This window comes from Panthera pardus, unplaced genomic scaffold (assembly GCF_024362965.1).
Source record: "Panthera pardus isolate Hobbes unplaced genomic scaffold, ASM2436296v1 HiC_scaffold_20, whole genome shotgun sequence".
NCBI lineage: Eukaryota > Metazoa > Chordata > Mammalia > Carnivora > Felidae > Panthera > Panthera pardus.
In genome coordinates this window covers 93,757,392-93,777,565 of record NW_026526766.1, presented here as the reverse complement: position 1 = coordinate 93,777,565, position 20,174 = coordinate 93,757,392, and the positions used below count along the sequence as shown (strand labels likewise).

The 20,174-nt window shown below is 53.2% G+C and overlaps 1 protein-coding gene across 1 annotated transcript in view; it reads right to left on the bottom strand.

Annotated features, from left to right (window-relative positions):
- The window catches only part of CACNA1B (calcium voltage-gated channel subunit alpha1 B), a 190,709-nt gene that overhangs the window by 3,448 nt on the left and 167,087 nt on the right, over window positions 1–20,174 (bottom strand). Inside the window, 9 exon segments of the mRNA XM_053908620.1 lie at window positions 289–533; window positions 787–994; window positions 2,164–2,280; window positions 2,419–2,554; window positions 4,600–4,727; window positions 5,607–5,719; window positions 6,250–6,357; window positions 11,267–11,375; window positions 14,280–14,376. Of these exon segments, the coding sequence (XP_053764595.1) occupies window positions 289–533; window positions 787–994; window positions 2,164–2,280; window positions 2,419–2,554; window positions 4,600–4,727; window positions 5,607–5,719; window positions 6,250–6,357; window positions 11,267–11,375; window positions 14,280–14,376 (1,261 nt within the window).

Here is a 20,174-nt window from a genome sequence, read left to right as displayed (position 1 = left end):
GTGGGGGGAAGACACATAGTGCTGGCTAGGCCTGGGGTGGCAGTCAGGGAATGATAGGTGACAAAGGGGGACAGGCAAGTCCAGGGAGAGGAGAGAGAGACCAGAGGCCAGTCCAAGGCAGTTGGGAGGGGAGGATTGGGCTGGTGGGGGAGGAATGGGGTGAGAAAGGGGAGGGGGTGCAGACTTGGGCCTGGGCACCAGGACATGAAGGGGGATTCAGAGCATAGGCCCAGGAGAGTTGTGAGGAGGGGCAGTGAGTGGAGGGGGGAGGGGAGGGTCATGTCTTACCTGTCTCGGGGGTCCTGGATCCTGCCCGGCTGTCGGTGATGTGGGGTGGCTGCTGAGGGAGGGCTTGGGCTGCGGGGGCTCACGGCCCCCAAAGCGGTCACAGGAGTAGAAGCGCTGCTTCTCCGAGGAGGAGGAAGAGGGCTGCCTCCGCTCTTGGGACCGGCCACGCTCCTGCCTACGCTCCCGCCGGCAGCCTGTGGGCCCCTCTCCCGGGGGTGGCCCCGGCCCTGCAGCACTGCTGGGTGCTGGCCAGGAAGAGGAGAAATCAGCACAGAGAGCCAGGTTGGGAGACAGACTCCCCCCCACCCCAGACCTGGTCCCCAGGGCCAGCAGGGGGACCCAGGGAAGAGCTGAGGTGGGTGGGTGGTCCTGCCTGGTCCCCAGACCTAGGACTCACCGCCCCCTACTCGGGGTTGCTTGTACGTGAGGCAAAAAAAGGAACACGGTCTCAGACCCCTGCCTCAGGCCATGGCCACTCAGGGGACCCCTCTCACGCACCGCCATCTGCGTCTGCGGACAGGCTGGGCCCCTTCTCCAGGGACTTCTGCTTCCTGTCCCTGCGGCGGTGGCAGCGGTGGTGGTGGTGGGGCACAGCCTGGCTGGCTGGGGCGCGGTCCAGGGCAGCGTTGCAGAGATGAGCCACATGGGGGCGCTGGGGCGCCAGCGTGGAGATGGAGCGCTTCATGGGGCTGGCGTCAGGGGCCGGCTGCGGGCGGGCAGGACATGGGTTGGCACACAGCCTGCGAGGGGGACCTGGGGCAGGCTCCAGGGTGGCTGGCAGCAGCCATGGCACTCCCTCTCTCGGGAAAGTTCTTCCCCACCGAATCCCACCCTTTCTCTCAGAGCACACTGCACAAGGTGCTCTCTGTGTCTGCCAGGCCGGGCAGGGCCCAGGCAGCCTGTTGGCCTCAGCATCCCTGGCGGACAGGGAGGATGCCAGGAAGAGGGAGGCTGTGGGCCTGGCTGGAAGAACCCTGAGGACCGGCTGAGTGTGAGGGCTCAGCTGGCCCAGGGCCATGAGGCTGCTTGCCCCGGGCTGAAATCAGGACCTGCGGAAATGCGCCCTCCAAGTAGAGCTGATCCACAGCCCCTGCTGGGTGTCCTCAAGTTGGATGGACGCCCAGCTGGCCAGGATCAGGAAGGGGAAAAGGACAGGAGCCACCACCAGTGGGAGGCAAAGACAAGTTTCGAGAACGAAAGTCAATTTAGATGTGTAGAACCAGGAACCACAAAAGGAGGCAGGAATAGAGCCAGCCCCAGGGAAACACCAAAGGTCATGTCCCTTCAGAGGCCCTCACCCTCCCAGCAAGTGAAAGAAGAGCCCCTTGACACAGCCTCAGGTCTGCAGACCCCTCTCTGAGACCTTGTGAAAGGGCCCACAGCCCCCCTGCCCTGGAGCTTCCTGCTCCATAGTCAAAGCATCCCAGAAGGAGCAGGGGAGGGAGGCGGTGCCACCTCCAGTGTCTAGAGAAAAAGCAGGGCAGGTCACCCTTGGAGCCTCGAGGGGAAATAGGGAGGACCAAGGTGTGAGGTACTGTGTGCATTTTGGGGGGAAGGTGCGGGCTGGGGTGGGAGAGGTATGTCCTAGAGAGAGGTAAAGGCTGGGTCAGGGACACAAGGCTGGAGGGTGGAGGCCCCAGTGCCCTGACGGGAGGCTGAACACAAGTGAGCGGTGGGACTCTTGGCCTCAATGGAATCTGGCTGAACGTCTTGAGACCATCACGGCGTTCTGGGAGGACCCAACAGGGCTGACAGTGCCCACGCTGTAGCACAGGTGGGGAGGCTTCGCATGGGACACAAGCCCTCCCTATGCCAGGTCTCCTCATGCCCCAGTCCCCAACCCTCCCACGACCCTGACCCTCCAAGACTACCCACCTGGGTCTCTGCAGCCAGGCGGGGCATGGAGGCCGCTCGTCCCTGACTCTCCAGCCCAGGTTGGGGCTCCCCGTCAGGACCTCTCAGGGCCATGCTCTGCATCTGGACATCAACAGCCTGGGCATACAGCAGCCCACAGTCACACCCACCTCCCCTCCACTCTCACCTTCTCCCCCACACCATTCCTGCCATCTACCACCATCCCTGTCTCACCCCCCATCCCCAGCCTCAATACCCAGCCCTGGGAGCCCTCACCGGTTTTCCTGGATGCACCGCCGGGATCTCTGTAGAGTGGCCACGCTCCAGGGGTGTCCTTGCCTCATAGGGTACCTCCTGGGTCCTCTGAGTGCCCCAGGAAACAGACTCCTTGATGCCACTCTCTTGGGTTTGTCTGTGAAGAGAGGACTGTCCTGTTGGCTAAGAAGTCTATGGGGCACCATATGCCCACCAAGGACCTGGCTCTGACCCGCCAGGAGCCTACACTGGCCCTTTCTGCTCTGGGCTAGAGGAATCCCAGAGCCATAAAGCCCCTCAAGTGCAGGCACTCTCCAGTGGCTGCAAAACAAGGGATGTGGACCCAGGTCCAGGGCTTAGAACAGGCAGGAAGAGAGGGAAGTCTGGGCCCACAACTTCCTGGCCTGTGGACAAGCAGCAGGTTCCTCAGCCCTAGACAGGGCCTCACATGTGTAGTGGGAGCATGAATGGCATTTGGCCAGGACAAGGCCACATGTGTACGTGATGTATCGCAGTAAGGACATCCTGCCTCTGCTGGCCCTCGGCTCCCTCCTGAGGGTTCCTCCTGTTCCTCACCTCCAAATTCACTGCCACCTCCCTGCTTCCCCAACCTCCAGCCATGGAGGCCTTTCTGCCCTTCAGATCTAGTGTCACATTTTGGAGGAGGCCTTCCCCAGTCCATGTACTTCACCTCACTCTATCGGTGTACATCTCCCACATGGCATCGAAACTGGCCAGCATTGGCCTGGATTACTGCTTGTTCCCATGTCCAGTGAAGCAATGGAAACACTCTCACTCACACAGGTCGCATGGCATCAATCACACTCTGAGCTCTGAGATGGAGTCTGCTGGCCTCAGCTGGCCACACTGATAACAGGCATCTACCCTGTGGTGTGCTATTTGGAGCTGCTGCTGCCTTAGGGATGGCTGCCCCTGTCAGGAGGCCCAGTCAGGAGAATGGAAGCTGGCCCTCCAGGCCTTGTGACCCCTGAGGTCACTCCGTGCGGAAGCCAGCTGCACGCATACCAGCATCAGACGGCACAGTAAATGCCCCAACTGCCTGGTCCAGGCTGACTGGGTACTGGCTCACTTGCAATAAAAGGGAGTGGTAGCTGATTCTATAAAAATTAGAACCATGAAAATAAGTAACATTCATTTTTCCTGAACTGAAATCTGGCTTAGAACGATCCAGAAAGACATCTCATGGGTCCACCGGGCCCAGGCGAGCTAGCCCGGGCCCAGGACCCAAGAGCTGCCAAGCTGGCCCCTGAATGTGAGAAGTAACACACCACTAAGTTATAGCAGTTTATTCCTCAGCAAAACCTACCTGATTAACACTCCATGACCCACAACCAGGCTTCAGAAAAGAAGGCCCAAAACATGTCCAAGAGAGGAAGATATTGGGAGCTCTCACCATGCATGCTGTGCACGGGCTGGTATAGGCCCCGCACCTCAGCCCTTGCTCAGTGACACAGAGCTCATGTCCCACTGTGCACTCGGCCACTGATTTGCTTTGGCCAATGAGATGGCCAGGCCCAACCTGCCTGCCAGGTACCACCTTTCAGCGATCCACGGTGCAAGAAAGGTGACTGTTATAACACTTGGTTTTGGGTGGTTCAATACCAAGAATTACTACAGCAAGAGTTAGGGGATAGGTGAAAAGGATATTAACAATTTGCCTACAAAATATAGTTGTTTCAGAAATCACTACCAGAATGGAGATATGAGAGGGAAAATGTCTCAGAGGAGTTCAGAAGTTGAGAACACAAATAGGCCATCAACAGACAGGGGTGAGGACTGAGGAGGAAACAAAAAATTTCGCAGTGGTCGGCAGGCACCAAAGGCCAGGGAGGAAGCAAAGGCTCCTCACTGGAAAGACAAATGGGCACGAACAGCGGGAGGTGACTGGGAATCATCAGCTGTCTAAATCCTTGGACCTCAGTGCTGTCAGAGGCACCCGCTTAACACTTCAGGAATGAGCTTTGGAGTCCACCACACAGACCGCTCCAGCAGCAGAGCAGGACAAGCTCTCAGGCAGCACCATCTGGTGGGAGGTGGGTGCAGGGCGGATGGTAGAGCTGATCCCCCAACAGGGGCGATGGGACAAGGGCTCCCTGTCCTGAAGCACTGCCTACAAGGAGCCCCTCTGAGAGGTGGAGGACCTTCCTCCCTGCACCGCACACCCTGGGGCCTGGTACTCACACTGCCCCACCGTTGCTGAGGGACGCAGAGCTCTTCTGCCGAAGGAACACCCGGGCTCCTCGGAGCACGGCCGGCTGTGTCTGCTCCAGGGTGGCCTTCAGAGGGTGGAAGAGGGACACAGGGCCCATCTGCACAAGGGACACAAAGAAGAGGAAGAGCTCTAGGGCAGAGGCAGGTGCCTCAGAAAGCTGCCCTGAGCCCACATGGGTTGTGGCTCCTTCTGCCCTACCCCCAGCCCTATGAGGGCTGCCATATGAGGCAGGCTTACTCCAAACCCGGACTGTGAGTGACTTCAGAAAAGTAATTTCACTTCTTGGAGCCTCTACTTCCCTACCTACAAAATCTGGAGACTACATCCAATTACAAATGGTAAAAAGACCTCATCTCATCATCAAAGTGGATTGACAGAGGCTGCATGAGCCCCAGATTCCCATTCCCAAGGTGGGTGAATGTCCCTATAAGCTCTGGACACCAGATGGACACTTTCTAGACAGAGAGTCTACATGTGGTCACTGATATTTTGGCTGTGTGGGAAAGTTGTTATCTTTGATGGATGACATTGGGAAGATGGGCCCCCAAACCAGCTCAGAGTCATGAGTGGAAGAAATCATGACCCAGGACCCATCAGTTTAAATCTCTCTGGTCCCTGCCTGTGTGTAGGGACTTCCTCAAACCTCCTCCTCAAGCATTCTTCAAACTTCTTTCCTCTACCACTTAAAAAAGTGGTATCTCCAGGGAATTCTGTTCTCAGCCCCTTTTCTGTTCCTGAACACTAGCTCTCAAGTCAGGGGATCCCCAGTACCAGCAAGAGACCAGCCGTTGGGAAGAATACAGGCTGTATGGAGCTTCTGACTTTGGGGCCAGAGAGCGGAGGCGGCTGCAGAAACCTCTCATCTTCCTTTTCCCGCTGTGCAATTTCCAAGAAGGGTGTGGGTTCCCTCGCTGTCAAACAACTGAAGGGTACCAGAGCCTCAGATTTACTTCTTGGAAATCTTGGAACCTGATACCTGGGATAGGCCTCCAGTGGCCTGGTGAATCTGGTCTCTGGTGGTCTTGTTCTGTTTGTAGAAGTCAAATATCATCAGAGCTGCATAGACTTTCCCCACTGTCATCTCGTCAGCTGGAAGGAGAGAAAATAGAGGATGGAATCTAAAGGAGGAAAGCAGGGTGGAGTGCGCTGAGGAAACAGCTCCCGCCACGAGGACTTCTGGACACACTCAGACAGAAGCACAGGGCTTGGCCAAAGCTGCACAGTCCCCACATGGTGCTTCCTGACACAACACATAACCCCTGGAGCTGCACTGACTATCTCCACAGGGCCCTCAATCTCCTCCCAAAAGAGTGGATGTGGAGTTTAATCTTTAAGCACATGGTCCCTTTTGGTATCTCTGACTGTAGGAGTCTCCCTGGTTTTCCCTGGGCTTTTTGACATATACACCCCACCAGGAGTGTGGGTGGCTGTGGCCACAGAATGAATCCCAGGTCACCCCCTCCCACAGCCTGTGCACTCACTTGTAAGACCATTTTCCCTGCAGGTGGAAACAAAGTCTAGACTATCTACAAGGCTGCCCTGGCCCAGGCCTCCCAGCTCTGCCTCTGGGTGGGACACGAAAGGGGCATGAGGATGGGGAATTTCCTGCCTTCACTTACGTTTATGAGGTGGCACCAGTAAATCCAGGGTCTTCTGGGGCAGATTGGCCCACACGGAGGAAATCTCCTTCCTCAACTCTGCATCACACTGATGCTGCTTTGTGCCAGCTAGGATGGGACAAGGGTGTGGAGGAGAAGAAATATATAAGGAGCTATCCCACAGCCCCCTTGGGGAAGCAGGCCAAGCTGGGGCAGGCGGGGAGAGGTGTGGTGTGGGGAGGGATGTGGGGCAAACACAATGCTAGGAGAAAGGCCAAGCGGGAAGAAACACCATCATGGCGGCTGTCAGAACTCCTCCTGCCGGAAACCTGCCTACAGACAGAGGCACGTGTGTGTGTAGGCCCTGGGAGCCGAGACGGAATTCGGAATTCGGTGGCAGTCCAGCCATTCATCCACCCATGCGTCCACCCATTCAGAACTACTGAGGGAACACCCACCACATGCCAGGTACTGTTCTAGGTGATGGAACAAAAACAAAGGAGCTTCCCTTGTGGCAAGATGTGGCTTTTATTAACAATAAAGTGGCAGTAAGTTAAAATCCAGTTATGTTGGGTGCAGAAAAAGCCAAGGAGGGAGGGATTTTGGACATAGTAGTCAGGAAAGGTCTCATGAGAAGGTGGCATGTATGTAAGACCCTGTAGGCAGGAAGGCATGAGGCAGTGCAAAGGCCTTAGTGTTTTACACAATGAGCCAGGACAGCAAGGCTCATGGTGGGGTGGGCGTGGGGGGGCAGGGAATGCAAGGGAGTGGATGTTGAGATGGGATGCAGCAGAAGGGGCTGAACAGAGGGATAGAATACTCGGGTTTATCTTTTTTTTTTTTTTTAAACAATCAGGTTTATTATGGTATAACATACATACAATGAAATTCACCCTTTTTAGTCATCCCATTCTGTGAATTTTGGTAGATGCCTAAAACCATGTATCCACAATAGAGACATGGTACACGCACCACTGCCAAAGTTCCTCTGTTTGATCCCTTTGTAGCTGACCCCTTATCCTCTTCCCATCCATCCCATCACTGATGTGTTTTCGGTCTTGGTTGTTTTGCCTTCTCCAGAATGTCACACAAACGACATCATCAGTGGTGTATTGGCTTTTGAGTAGGACTTTTTCTACTCAGCATGATGCATATAGATCCACCCATGTTGCTGAATGTATCAGAAGTCTGTTTCTTTTGAATGCTGAGTACTACCTCATTGTACAGATAGTCCACAGTTTGTTTATCCATTCACCAATTGTGGACATTTGAGTTGCTTACATTTTGAGGTGATTATGAAATAAAGCTGTAAACATTTGCTTATATGTTTTTATGTAGGTGTAGGGTTTTTTTGTATGTATGCCCTCATTGTGACTGTATTTGGAGATAAGGCCTAGAAGAGATAATTAAGGTGAAATGAAGTCATAAGGGTGGGGCCCTGACCCATATTTAGTGTCCTTATAAGAAGAGACACCAGAAAATTCGCTCACTCTCTGCACGCACTCAAGGAAAGACCACATGAGCACACGGTGAGACGGTGACCAGGCCCCACAATGAAACCTATCTTCCAGCACCTTGATTTGGATGTTCAGCCTCCAGACGGTGAGACATAAATTTCTGTGTTTAAGCCACTGAGTTATAGTATTTTGTTAGGGCAATGCAAGCAGACTAAGATACTAAATGTCAAGATGTCTCTCCTTTTTTTAGCATATAGTTGTCTATATTTTTCCAGTACCATTTGTTGAAATAATTATCTTTTCTCCATTAATCGCCTCTACAACTTACCAAAAACCCATTGAAATGTGAGGGTGAGTCTCTATTGTGTTGCAATGACTTATGTCTCTGTCCTGTCACTAACACTACACACTTTGATTAACATGCTTCATACAAAGTATTTGATTCAGGTACAGTGAATTTTCCAACTTTGTTCTTCTTTCAAAATTGTTTGCTACTCAAGGTCTTTTGCTTTTCTATACACATTTCAGAGTCAATTTGTACATTTCTACCTAAAAAGGCTGCAAGGATTTTGACTGGGTTAACATTTATTCTATTGTTCAATATGGGAAGAACTGACATCATGAAAATATGGAGTCTTCCAACGCATGAAGATGAGGCAGTGCTTGATTTATTTAGGTCTTCTTTGATTCTTTCAGTCAATGTTCTGAAATCTGCCACATACAAATCTCACATATATACTTTTTAGAGTTATACAGCAACACAGAAGTATCTCATGTTTTTGGTGCAAATTTAATGGAAATTTTTTCCATTTCAATTCCTAATTGCTAATATATAGAAACACATTTACTTTTTATGTATTGATCTTGTATCCTGTGACTTTGCTATACTTGTGTTATTAGTTTTAGAAACTTTTGTTTACTGGCTTGAAACAATAGGGATTTATTATTTCAGTTCTGGAGGCTAGAAGCTCAAAAGCAAGGTATCCACATCACTGTGCCCACTCCCCCAAATGCCCTGATGAAGAATCCTTCCTTGCCTGTTTCTAGATGTTGGTGGTTCCCAGCCATCCTTGACATTCCTTGGCTTGCAGATGCTTCTGTTTTATTAACTTTTTATTAGAGTCTTTCACATTTTCTCCATTGATGATCGCATCAATTGTGAACAGAGGCAGTTTTATTTCTTCCCTTCCAATTGGTATGCCTCCTATTTCTTTTTCTTAACTAATTACAATGGCAAGAACCTAAAGTATGATGTTGAACGAGAATGGTAACAGTAGACATCCTTCCTTTGTTCTTGATCTTAGGGGGAACAGAGTCAGTCTTTGTTAAGTGTGTCAATCACTGAAAGTTTTTCATAAATATCCTTGATCAGATTGAGGGTGTTTCCTTTCATTTCTAGTCTATGCAGAATTTTCACAATCATGAATAGATATTTAATTTTATGAAATGCTTTTTCTGTATCTATTGAGATGGTTATATAGTTTTACTTCTTTGACATGTTAAATTACATGGATTGATTTTTAAACTTGAACTCAACTTGCATTCCTGGGATAAACTCTACTTTGTCATCACACAAATACACACACACACACACACACACACACACACACACACACACATAGCTACATTCAATTTGCTAAAATCGTGTTGAATATTTTTGTGCCTATAGTCATGAGGGATGTTGATCTGAAATTTTCTTTTCTTATAATATCTTTGTCTAGTCTTGGTATCAGAGTCATGTCAGCAGCATACAGTAAGTTGAGAAATATTTTCTCTTTTTCTATTTTCTGGAAGAGTTTATAGAGAATTGGTATTATTTCTTCCTTAAAAGTTTGGTAGGCTTCACCTATGGACCTAACTGGGCCTGGGATTTTTTTGGTTGGAAGGCTTTTAACTAGAATTTAATTTCTTTAATAAATATAGTGCTACTCAGATTCTCTCTTCCTTTTTTTAACCCACTCAGGTTATCTATTCTTGAATGAGCTTGATAGTTTGTGTCAACAAATTTTTCCATTTCATTTAAGTTGCTGAAGTTATCGAGTGTTATGTTGAAGGCAGACAAGGGCAGAAGCAGACCAGTGGGCAGCTACTGCCACAATCTAGTCAAGACCCAAGAGAACGTGGCTTGAACCAGGAGCTGGCAGTGGGAGAGGGCAAAAAAGTGATCATGTTCTGGTGTATTTTGAAGGTAGAGTCAGAAGATATGACAAGAGATCAGATATGGATCAGAACTGGAGTAAGGGGGGGGCAGGGAAGAGGAGGTAAGAATCACTATAAAGGTTTTGGCTTGAGTGACTAACAGGAAGAACAGAGTTGCCACCGACGGAGGTGGGAAAGACCAGGGGAATATGTGGCGCTCAAGATTGGCCACGGGGACTTTGTAGTGTTTACTGGGCCTCCAAGTGGAGACAGTAAATAACTTCCCTCACGTAACTCCTCGCATGACAACACACGTCTGGAGTTGGGACTAAAAACCCAAATGTTGGAATTCACAATATTTAGAGCCGTGAGAGTAGACAGAATGACAACGGTGGCAAAGAGAACAGTCTGAGGTGCACAGTGACATTCAGACAGTGGGAGACAAGAGAAAACAGAACAAGAAACATCAAAGGGGTTCAAAAAGAAGTAAGTGACAGCAGAGGAAAGGCCGCTGATAAGTAAGATAAGGGCTGAGCACATGGAAGTCACTGGAGAGCTTAACATGAGCAGTTCACTATTGCAGTGAAAGCCCGACTGCAGCCTGAAAAAGAGACATCAGAGAGGCAATACAGACCAGTCTCTCAAGGAGCTGGTTGTGATAAAGGAAAAAATACAAATAGGGAAGCTAATGGAGGGGGAAGAAAACCTTTTAAAGATGGGAGAGATGTCGATACAAATAATCTAATATAGAGAAAAAATGGACGAGACAAGAAGCAGGGTACAGAATTTCTGGCTTGACATCTTCGGGGAGATGATGAGAAGGTAGGGACTGGCCCTGACTCATCCATTACAAACAAAGCGGCTGAGCTCAAGGGCACAGGTGCAGCCATGAGGGCAGTGTGGGGTAGGGATGGTGCAGATCCCCTCTGGTGGCTCTAATTTTCTCTGTGAAGATAAAGCAGTCATCACACGAAGGTGAAGGTGGAGAGGACACACTAGAGTTTGTTCTCCCCTAGATTTGGCACAGACTATGTGGTCCTGTCGGTTAGCTCAGGAGAGGACCTGACAGGGACTGGGCTCACTACGGTGAGTGGGCAGAAGGCACACAGACTCTTCACCCTGGAAGGGTACCGGCTCATGTAAACCTGGGCCAGGTTATGTTCTGGTTCTAACACACTCTAGCTCTGGGCAACCCGGACAAGTCATTTAATCTCACGGCACCTCAGATCCCTCAAAGGAAAATGGGATCATTAAAATGCTCACATGCAGAATGGTTATCAGGGGATAAAGTCAGTGTCTGACCGAGGTGCCATGGGCAGCTGTCTTCAGTCCCCTCCAGACAAGCCCCCTCACCCCCCTCCCTGCATGCCCACCTGCGGGTGGCTCTGAAGTGCATTGCCCAGCCCTGGCTTGGTGCCCTCCCCAGATGCTGCCTTGCTCACCTGGAGCCAGCTTGATCTCCAGTGCGGTCCGAATGAGGGCCATCAGCGTGGACGTGAAGTGGACAGTCATGTCCTCATTGGAGATGGGCATGTTCATGCGAACCAGGCGCTAGGGACAAGGGGAGCAGGTCAGGGCCAGGCCTACGGGGGTCCCTCCGCTACAGGACTACAAGGTGCTCAAAGCCCCTAGAGGCTGGGCTTGGCCTCCTGGAAGTAGCTTCTGCAGGTGCCTAGGGCCAAGCAAGGTTGGGTGGCTGGGAGTTTTGCCAGCATTCACACTCACCCTTGTATCCCCACCCTCATCTGAGCTGAAGATTCTCCTAGCTGCAGAAAAGTAGAAGTACGGATAAGGATTGTAGCATGGGGCCAAGCCAGAAGCCTGGATCCCTCTGAAAGAACAGGTACATGCTTAGCCAGAAGGACCCCTGCCCAAGGCATATGGCCTGGGATGAAGAGGGAGGAGTCTGGGCTGCAGAACTGAGGCTGGGCCCTGGGAGAGCCCACAGACAGGAGGGAGGATCCCTGCCCTTACGGCTCTGCCCAATGTCATCTCCTCCACCCACAGCCTAGAGCACTGGACAAGGGGTGGGATGGCCAAGAGCACGGCTCTGAGCTCCACCTCCCAGTGAGGCATCCCTCCACCCCAGGAAGACTTCTGTCCCTCACCACCCAGCCAGGGGGCCTGGAAGAGACGTCTGCTGCCACTCGCCCAAAGCAGCTAGCACCTTGCAGTCAGAAGGACCCAGAACAGATGGGACTGCACAAGGCCAGTGTGAAGGCTGGCAGGGAGCAGCTCAGGGCCATCGCACTGGTACTCTGGACCAGACTGCTTCTTTGTTACCTGTCTCCTCTTTCCTCTCCTCATTTTTCAAGGACAGAACAGCTGGAGACAGACATGTGTCTATACCACAGACCTCTGGATATAGCCAGCAGCTGCCCAGAACCTGAGGCTCTGAGAACTTTTGTGATCTCCAGGAGCAAAAGTATCCCTCGTGTGTCTGGAATGTCCTCAGCATGGGAGGTCACCTAGCTGGCCAGGCGGAGCCCTAGGGACACTGTGACCCTCCTGTCTTCTCCCAGCAGCTTCTTGTCCTCTACCACATGACAGAACTAGAGACAGAGGCACAGGGCCCCTCTCTGGGGTCTGCCTGCCCTCTGCCAAGCCTGTATCCTGTGACACACAGCCTCTCTTTCCCTCTGGGTTGGGCCCCCCGCCCTGCCCCCAGTGTCTTGGTCCCAAATCCAATCTTCAGTCTAACAGAGAGAGTGGGTGGCTAGAGACAATAGCCCAGACTCTTCCCCCCCCCCGCCCCACACACAGACCCCGAATGCTGGCAAAGCCCCACCTGGCACATCCAATCGTGGTCCCAGGACCTCACACATCACCCGTGTGATGCACACCAGGAAAATCGGCTTTCCAGAGCACAGTGTCCCTGCAGACCAGCACTGATAGCATTAGAAGAGGCAGAGGGACTCCTCTCTAGGGGAGTCAAGGAGTTAGGTTCCAGCATGAAGGAGAAGCAAGTAGGTGATTTCCAAGAGAAGAGAGCTCTGTCCAGGGCACCTTCACCAGAGGCTCTCCTCTGCCTGCCTAGGCCCTAGAAGGGCAAGGCCAAGGCAAACAGACAGGCATCTCCACACTGGGCCTAGACCCTCGTGGTCACAGCACTCTGTGCATCTCCTGGACTCTCGCCACCTCCCCAAGCCCATCCATTCCTACCCACCCCAGGCCTCCCCTGGTCTATTCATGACCAGAACCTCGGAGCTGGCCAGCACAGCTGGGGAAGGGCCCTAAAGGCCAGCCCATCAGGGCCCTGCATGCCCAACTTGGCCCCAGGTATCAGTGTGGACAGAACTCTCCTTCTTGGGGACAAAGCTAGAGCCTTGCAGGCAGGTACAACATGCATGCCAGGCAGGGGAGGGCAAGGAAGACATCAGAGGCATCTGTCTGTGGCGTGAAGGAGCCACTTAGCTTCCAAAGACTGTGCTGAGCCAGGTGACAGATGCATGCCCAGATTCAGAGCACAGAGACAGACAACATGGACAGAACCAGAGAGATGAAAGTTCTGGTGGGAAGCTTGCTCAGAGAGAGGGTGGTGACAGGGAGGCTCTGGACACATGCTGGTGGAGCAGTAGAACCTGGGGCCGGCTCTGTTTTCTGGGAGCACTAGGGACAGCAGGAGGGGTGGGGGTGGGGGTGCTGGAGGGATGGAAGGTGCTTACACCAAGGGTGGGGGGTGACTGAGGGCACATGAGCAAGTGGGAGCAGGCTTGGGGCTGGGCCGTGTGACTTGCTTGCCCCCCAGGAGGGAAGCCTGGAGGTGTCCCTCAGCTTACCCCTTCTTTGCAACTCAGCCTCCTGGGAGAGGGGCATGGGACTACCTGGGCCCCTGAAACTGTCCTTACTCTGCTGCAGCCCTCTGAAGCCCCAGAAATGACAGAAGGACGTCTCTCCCTGGCACCCTTTCCTTCCTAATACCACAGTGCCTCCTTCCCACTGTGAAACCTACAAACCCCTGGAGATGCTTCCTCCCCAGGCTGACAACAGCCCAGGCCTGGGGAAATTCTGCATGCGCTGAGCTGGGAGTGGGTTCCTCAGGTGTCCCAGAGGCCCTTCACGCCCCTATTCCCCCAGGGTCAGACCCTGAGGGCTGGTTAATTCCACTGGAGTGGAGTGCGGTCCTGAGCCCAGAGCAAAAACAGCTTCTGTCAGAAAGCTGGTCTGTCTCCTAATTCCCAGGAAAGAGAAGGAAAGGGAAAAAGGCAGGTGGAGGGCTCTGGTTCCTGAGCCTTTTGGGGGGCTCTCAGAGGGGGCAGACCTGTACGGACAAGGGCCGGGTGTACCATCATGATATCTGCGTCCCTCTGTCCAGGAGGGTAGAGGAGATGGTTGGAGCAGAGAAAAGGAAGAAACAGTGAGACAGCAGAGCAGCAGACAGACGGACAAGCCCGAGAGGAGACGGGAGACCAGCCCCAGCACAGCCAGCCTCCAGGGTGCAGGGTCGGGGTCTACCTTGTATGCAACTCGAGCAGGGCATTTCTTCCCCAGCCCCAGGGGCGGGGACATGTGTTTCAGCATCTCAAACATGTCATTGTAACTGATGCGCCCACTGGAGACCCAGCCCAGAGAGGCAGAGGCAGAGTGGGGTCCACAGGAGGGGTGCGGCAAGAGGGGGCGGGGGGAGGAAGCAGACAAGAAAACAGATCCAGTTAACCAGCGTCAGATTAAATGCCAAAGTCAAAATACGTAAAATGAGGGACTTTTCTGCTTGACTCGATCCCCTCCTTGCCCCCCCCAGCCTCACCTCCACACTCCAGCCCCACGCAGGGCAGCGGGCAGGGGTGACATCTGAGCTAATGAACATGGAGGGATGAGGAAGGGCTGCATCGGGGCGGCTTTGGGTTGTCAACTTCTGATTTTACACTTTTAGAAACCACAGATAATGCCAAATCAGAAAAGAGCTGTTTCACCATGCCGGGAGAGCTGGTAGACAGAATTACATGACCGATGAGGCCGGCCTAAGAACCACGGCAGAAATATCAGCTTTCCTTAATGCTCAATTTGCTTCAAAGTTAGCCTAGAGGCTAAAAAAGTGGAGAAAAATCTAAAACAAGCCAGAAAACTAGAGCGAGAGCCACGCTGTTCTGCAAGGAGTCCCGAGGCTCTAGAGACAAACTTGAAGGGTGAGTCCTGCTCCAAGCCCAGAGACGCCCGAGGCCGCCCAGGGCAGGGCTGCTGCTGGGAGTCAGGGCTGGGCAGGAAATGGGAGATTGCGGGGGGGTGAGGGTGGGGGTAGGGGGCAGGGGCGTGGTGGGCAGCTGGGGTGGGATGTGGCTTGGGGCCACTCTTGCACCCTCCTGACAGCATGCCAGGAACAGGGCTGGGGCCAACTAATGGGATAAGTCTCCAGATCCAGGGAGGTGTCTGGGGGCTGACTATGCCTTCCCAAGGTAAACAGGCCACCAGGCCTGTCCCCATCAACCCTGGGGATACCCGCCTGTGGGACCTGCTTGGGGTCCCAGAGACGCAGTCAGGTTCAGGTCACCCAAGAGAGAAAAGGGGCCACTTTTCCTGGCAGGCGTGTCTGCCCCAGGGCCTGGCCCTCCTCCCAGGGTTCCCAGCCTTGGCTGAGTGAATCAATCCAGAGGTGAAGCAGGAGGGCCTGCCTTTGGGCCTCCTCTGCCTCTGTCCTCTCCTCCCCCAGGGACCAGAAATCCCTGGGCTGTTGGGCTCTTCAGACTGGGAGGGGCAGCTGCTCCTGGTCTGCTGGTACCCCTGCTCCCCTCCTCTGGGGCCCTTGGCCTCGGGCGTGTCTGACCATTAGCACCCACTTGAGAGCCTGGAGGCAGAGCCGGGTAAGACAGCTGCTTCCTTGGCACAGGCAGGGCCTGGCCCCCGGCTCCCACCCAGTAGCCGACCCCTGCCCTCAAGGCCCAGCCAGAAAGCTTTGTGTGCGCTGCCTCAGAAGGCTGCCTCTCCCCAGCCAGCTGGAGGGGTCGGGAGATTAGATGAGGGACCAAAGCGTCCAGGAGGTTGGAGTGCGGGGCAGGGCAGGACAGGAGGAAAGAGAGGTGAGGTGTCGTCATTCCCAAACCAGGCAGGGAGTGTGTGCTGTGTTTGCATTTCGGGCAGGGAAGAGTATGTCGGATGGAGGCTCTGAAGTTGCAAACCTTGTAGGCCAACCTACGAGGGCAGTTCTTCCCTAAGCCAACGGGTGGCGCAATACAACGCAACAAACTGTACATATCCTTATAATGAATCCGGCAACTGGAAAGGAAATGTCACAGGTTATGGCAACCGAGGCACGATGAGCCCGTCCCGCCCGCCCGCCCAGCCTGCGACAGGAAGATGTGTCCTTGCACAGTCGTGGAGGAGGAGCCAGGCGGCTGGACAGGCAGCTCCCTGAAGGGAATCCTGGGGCTTGGAGAGCCTGGGAGGCTTGGCAATCCCAACACAATTTCCAGAGCCTGATGCAGGCAGGAGACACACCATACAGAACAAGTGCCGGCCCCTGTCCCAAGCCCCCACCGTGCACACACCAAAACCGCTGGTCCATCTCTCGCGGGGCCTTGTTCACCCACCCGCTCTGGCAGCCCCTCCTCTTGCTCCCTGAGTGCCTGCAACCCCGTGCCTGGCTCTCCTGACTGTCCCTGCCTCCTGAATCTCCGGGAATCTGGTGGTCCAGCTAAAGACTCCCTTGTCCCAGGGTGGGCACCCCGGCCAACACCAATGTTTCTCTTTCCTGTACTGTGAACCTCCTCAGTCCAATCAGCTCCAAATGACTTCTGGAAAGAAGGAAGAAGCCCCACTCTGGCCTCACCCAAGGTGCTTCTAATTCCACTGGACCCAAAGGACCAGCCACAAAGGGGCTGGAAGCACAGCAAAGCCCCCAGCCCCAATAATCACCCAACCCAATTCACAGCCTGTTCTTTGGCTCATCTTCTCTCTTCCGCCATCGAACCCCTCAGATGACACCAGATGTAAAGCAGGGGCATAATACTGTCACTCCAACTCAAAAACTGTCCTCACTGCCTACAAAACAAAGTCAAAGCTACTTGTGTATCTCAAATTTCAAGGCCTTCTCAACTTGTCCAAGCCCCACTTCCAGCCCCTTTGCAATGCGCTCTCTTCTCTGTCAGACACAGACCCCCTTCCTTTCACCCCTACCCCTACCCCCATCTCTAGAGCTCAATCCTTTCTGCCCTCTTAAGTTTGGCTCAGATGCTACCTCCTCTGAGTCACCAGTCACACGGAGTCTCTCCCTCCTCAAATACCACCCCCCCCCCGGCCTCACACTATGACTCCTCTGTTTTCCCACAGTCCCACTGGGCTCAATGTCCTGAGAGCACACACTTGCTCCACCTACAGGCCCCCGGTCCCCAGCACACGGCGGATGCTCAGGAATGTTGACTGGGCAGATGGACGAACATCGAGATGAAGTGACAGACTGCTCACAGAACGTGTGACTGTGATTCCCCTTTTGAGTCTCTACACTTCACCACCAAGCAAGGCAGAAGCAACAAAGAGAATGGTTTGAGAAGGCGGCATCAGAAAGCAACAACCCCATGCCTTCTTCATCTCTCCACAGCATGTGTGCACACACACATGTGCATGTATATGCCCACGCACACGTGCATTCATACACATGCACACACACAAACATATATTCCCATGTGCACCCATGCACACATGTGTCCACACACACGTACGCACAACCATGCGCTGCGTTCACACACTTGCACACAATCACACATGTGCATGCTTGCACACATACACACAAACCATGTGCACGCGAGCACACATGTATGTCTGCTGCATACATGCATACACACGTGCTACATGTGTGCACAGACCTGTGCACATACACACAAACACACCCATGCACACATGTATACACTTGTGCACACACTCACATAGCCACACAGGTGCAAACACACACATACACACCATATAAAAGCTTGGGAAATTTCACAAAGTTGTGTTATTTCTAAGTCTCTCCAGAGTGGCCACCTGGGATACAAAGATGACCACATCCTTGCATCTGCCAGGGAGGCTAGTGAAAGTTTCAAACCACCCTCTGTCCTACCAAGAATGTAGGTTCAGACTCCATCCACTCAGCTGCCTCTGCTGGGCCTTCCCCTGTCCCCTGCCATCTGGAGGCAAGTTGTTTTCAGCCCAGGCCACAGGTGGGAGCAACAAGTCTGAGTGTTAGTTGTGACTCACATCTGTGCTACTTGTGGACCGTGGTCTTGTGTGCTACTTCCCAGATGCCACCCCTGGGGTGAGCTTGTATCTGCTGTCTACTCTTCCATAAGCACTTTCTTTACTATGTTCCCAATCTCCCTTCCAGAGGCCCTACTTTCAAGAACTCTGGATTTGGAAAACAGTCCGAGCCCCCAGTGCACCACTGCAAAGCCACGGTCTGGCCCAAGTCCATTTCCTGTATGTCCTAATTCTGCTCCACCTGTGGCTGGAGGAGGGGAAGTCCTAGGTCTATAGTTCATAAATATTTGGGGGAAGTCCTCCCCTCTCACAGGCCCGCACTGACCTGCCTTTGTCCCTTCGTCCAAGTCACATCCCATACAGCATCTCTGTTTCTCTGCCACACCATCTCTACAAGCAGCGTGCCCAGAAACAGTAGCATGCCTTTAGACCACAGCCCAGATGAACCTCCTAGAATGAGCCTCAAGCCTGCCTTACTTGGAGTCTCTTCAGCCCTCTGACTTCACTGGGCTCTCCTGACTAGAGAACCCATGCCTAGCCTCTGAGCCTATGGATGCCAGAATGATACTGAGTATTGCAGGGCCATTGTGCTGGTGCATCAGCAAAATGACAGGACTCTCCAACCACAAAAATGGTCACCTACATCATGAAACATAAATAAGAGCCACACTTGTTCTGCACTGTGTGAAAATTGTAAGTTTTTCACTATGGTGAAAAACACCCAGAGACACTATAGGCCTGGAAGTGCCCTAAGGTTGCTGGTGTAGCCAGTGGCTCCAGGGTTTGCCCATCTTGGGAAGGGTCTCACGCAGCACCTTTCTGGATCCTCACATGAAAGGGTAGGGGGTCCAGGAAGGCTGGATGAGAGGGGGGATGGGGACCCCAGCCAAGCTCCCAGGCCTTCAGGAGCTTAAGGGGCAGAGAGCTCTGGAGCACTCCTCATGCTGAGCTTCAGTTGAGAGAAAAACAGGTAGAACCTCAGGCACTCTGCGAGCAGGAAGTCCTCGCCATGAGGACACTGACCATCTTCTCCAGGCCTCTTCCACACAAGGGGTGACCAAACACAGCTGTGTGAGAGGGACATGGGCAGGCTGGGGGGCCTTAGAGAGAGGAGGCAGGAAGAGGCTACACCCCACCTTCAAAGTCTTCTTGCTCCCTTAGAGCATGGGAAGGGATGGACACCCGCCCAGTTACTGATGCATTATTCATTCACATTCATGTCTGCTGAGTGCTCACCACGAGCAAGGAAGGCAATGAGCAGGCCTGCGCCTTACCCAGCAGCAGCCAGATCTCTTGGCCCCTCCATGTCCTGTGTTCGGCCTTGCAGAGAGCATGCCCTGAATAACTACTCAAGTATCCACTTGGGAGAGTGAAAAGAATGAATAAGCAAGTGAATGAGCAAGTGATGAAGGAACAGACAAATGGGCAGATGGTGAGTCCATGCTGCTTTGCTAGCCCCAAGGATGAAAAGTATGTCCTGGGTGTGCAGGACCCTCCCATGAATCATGGAACAATCTTCTAACCCAAGCCAGTCCCCTCATGACACACTTGCTCTGTCTAGAAACGAATCACCCCTCACTTATGCAATACGGTAAACCTTTCCCAACATGACCAAAGGGTCTTACACATACTAGACCCCTCCTGGTAGAGCTCCTTTAATTTCAGTAAAAGTTCACCAAGCACCCACTATTTTTAGCCTGGGCTGGGGACACAGAGATGCATGTTGGCTCCTGCTCCCAAAGGAGATGGCAGAGAGGGAGAAGCCTGAGCCAATCGGGGAGAATGTTATTTCTGCCATGAAGTCCCCCAAGCTTCATGAGGATGGTGAGGCCCCAACAGACAGCCCTCCTGCTGTGTCCACACCCTCTCCCTTGAGCCCTCTACGACCCTCATGTAACAGACCTGTGTGGAAACAGTACACTCCCATTCAGCAAGAGCCCTGAGACTCACAGACCCCCTGGAACCTCCTAAGGGCTAGGCTGAGGGTCTCAGACAGCATTTCTCAGCCCAGGGAGTGGTGTAAAAGCACTGTTGCAGTGAGAAGGAGAGTGCCACCTACAGGAGACCCGGCACCCCCCCACCATGTGGGCCCAACCAAAACCTGAGGGGGACGCTCACATGACACAGATCTGAAGCCACCCAGCCCTGTCCTAAGATCCGTGGCATGGACCGCCCTGAGGACCA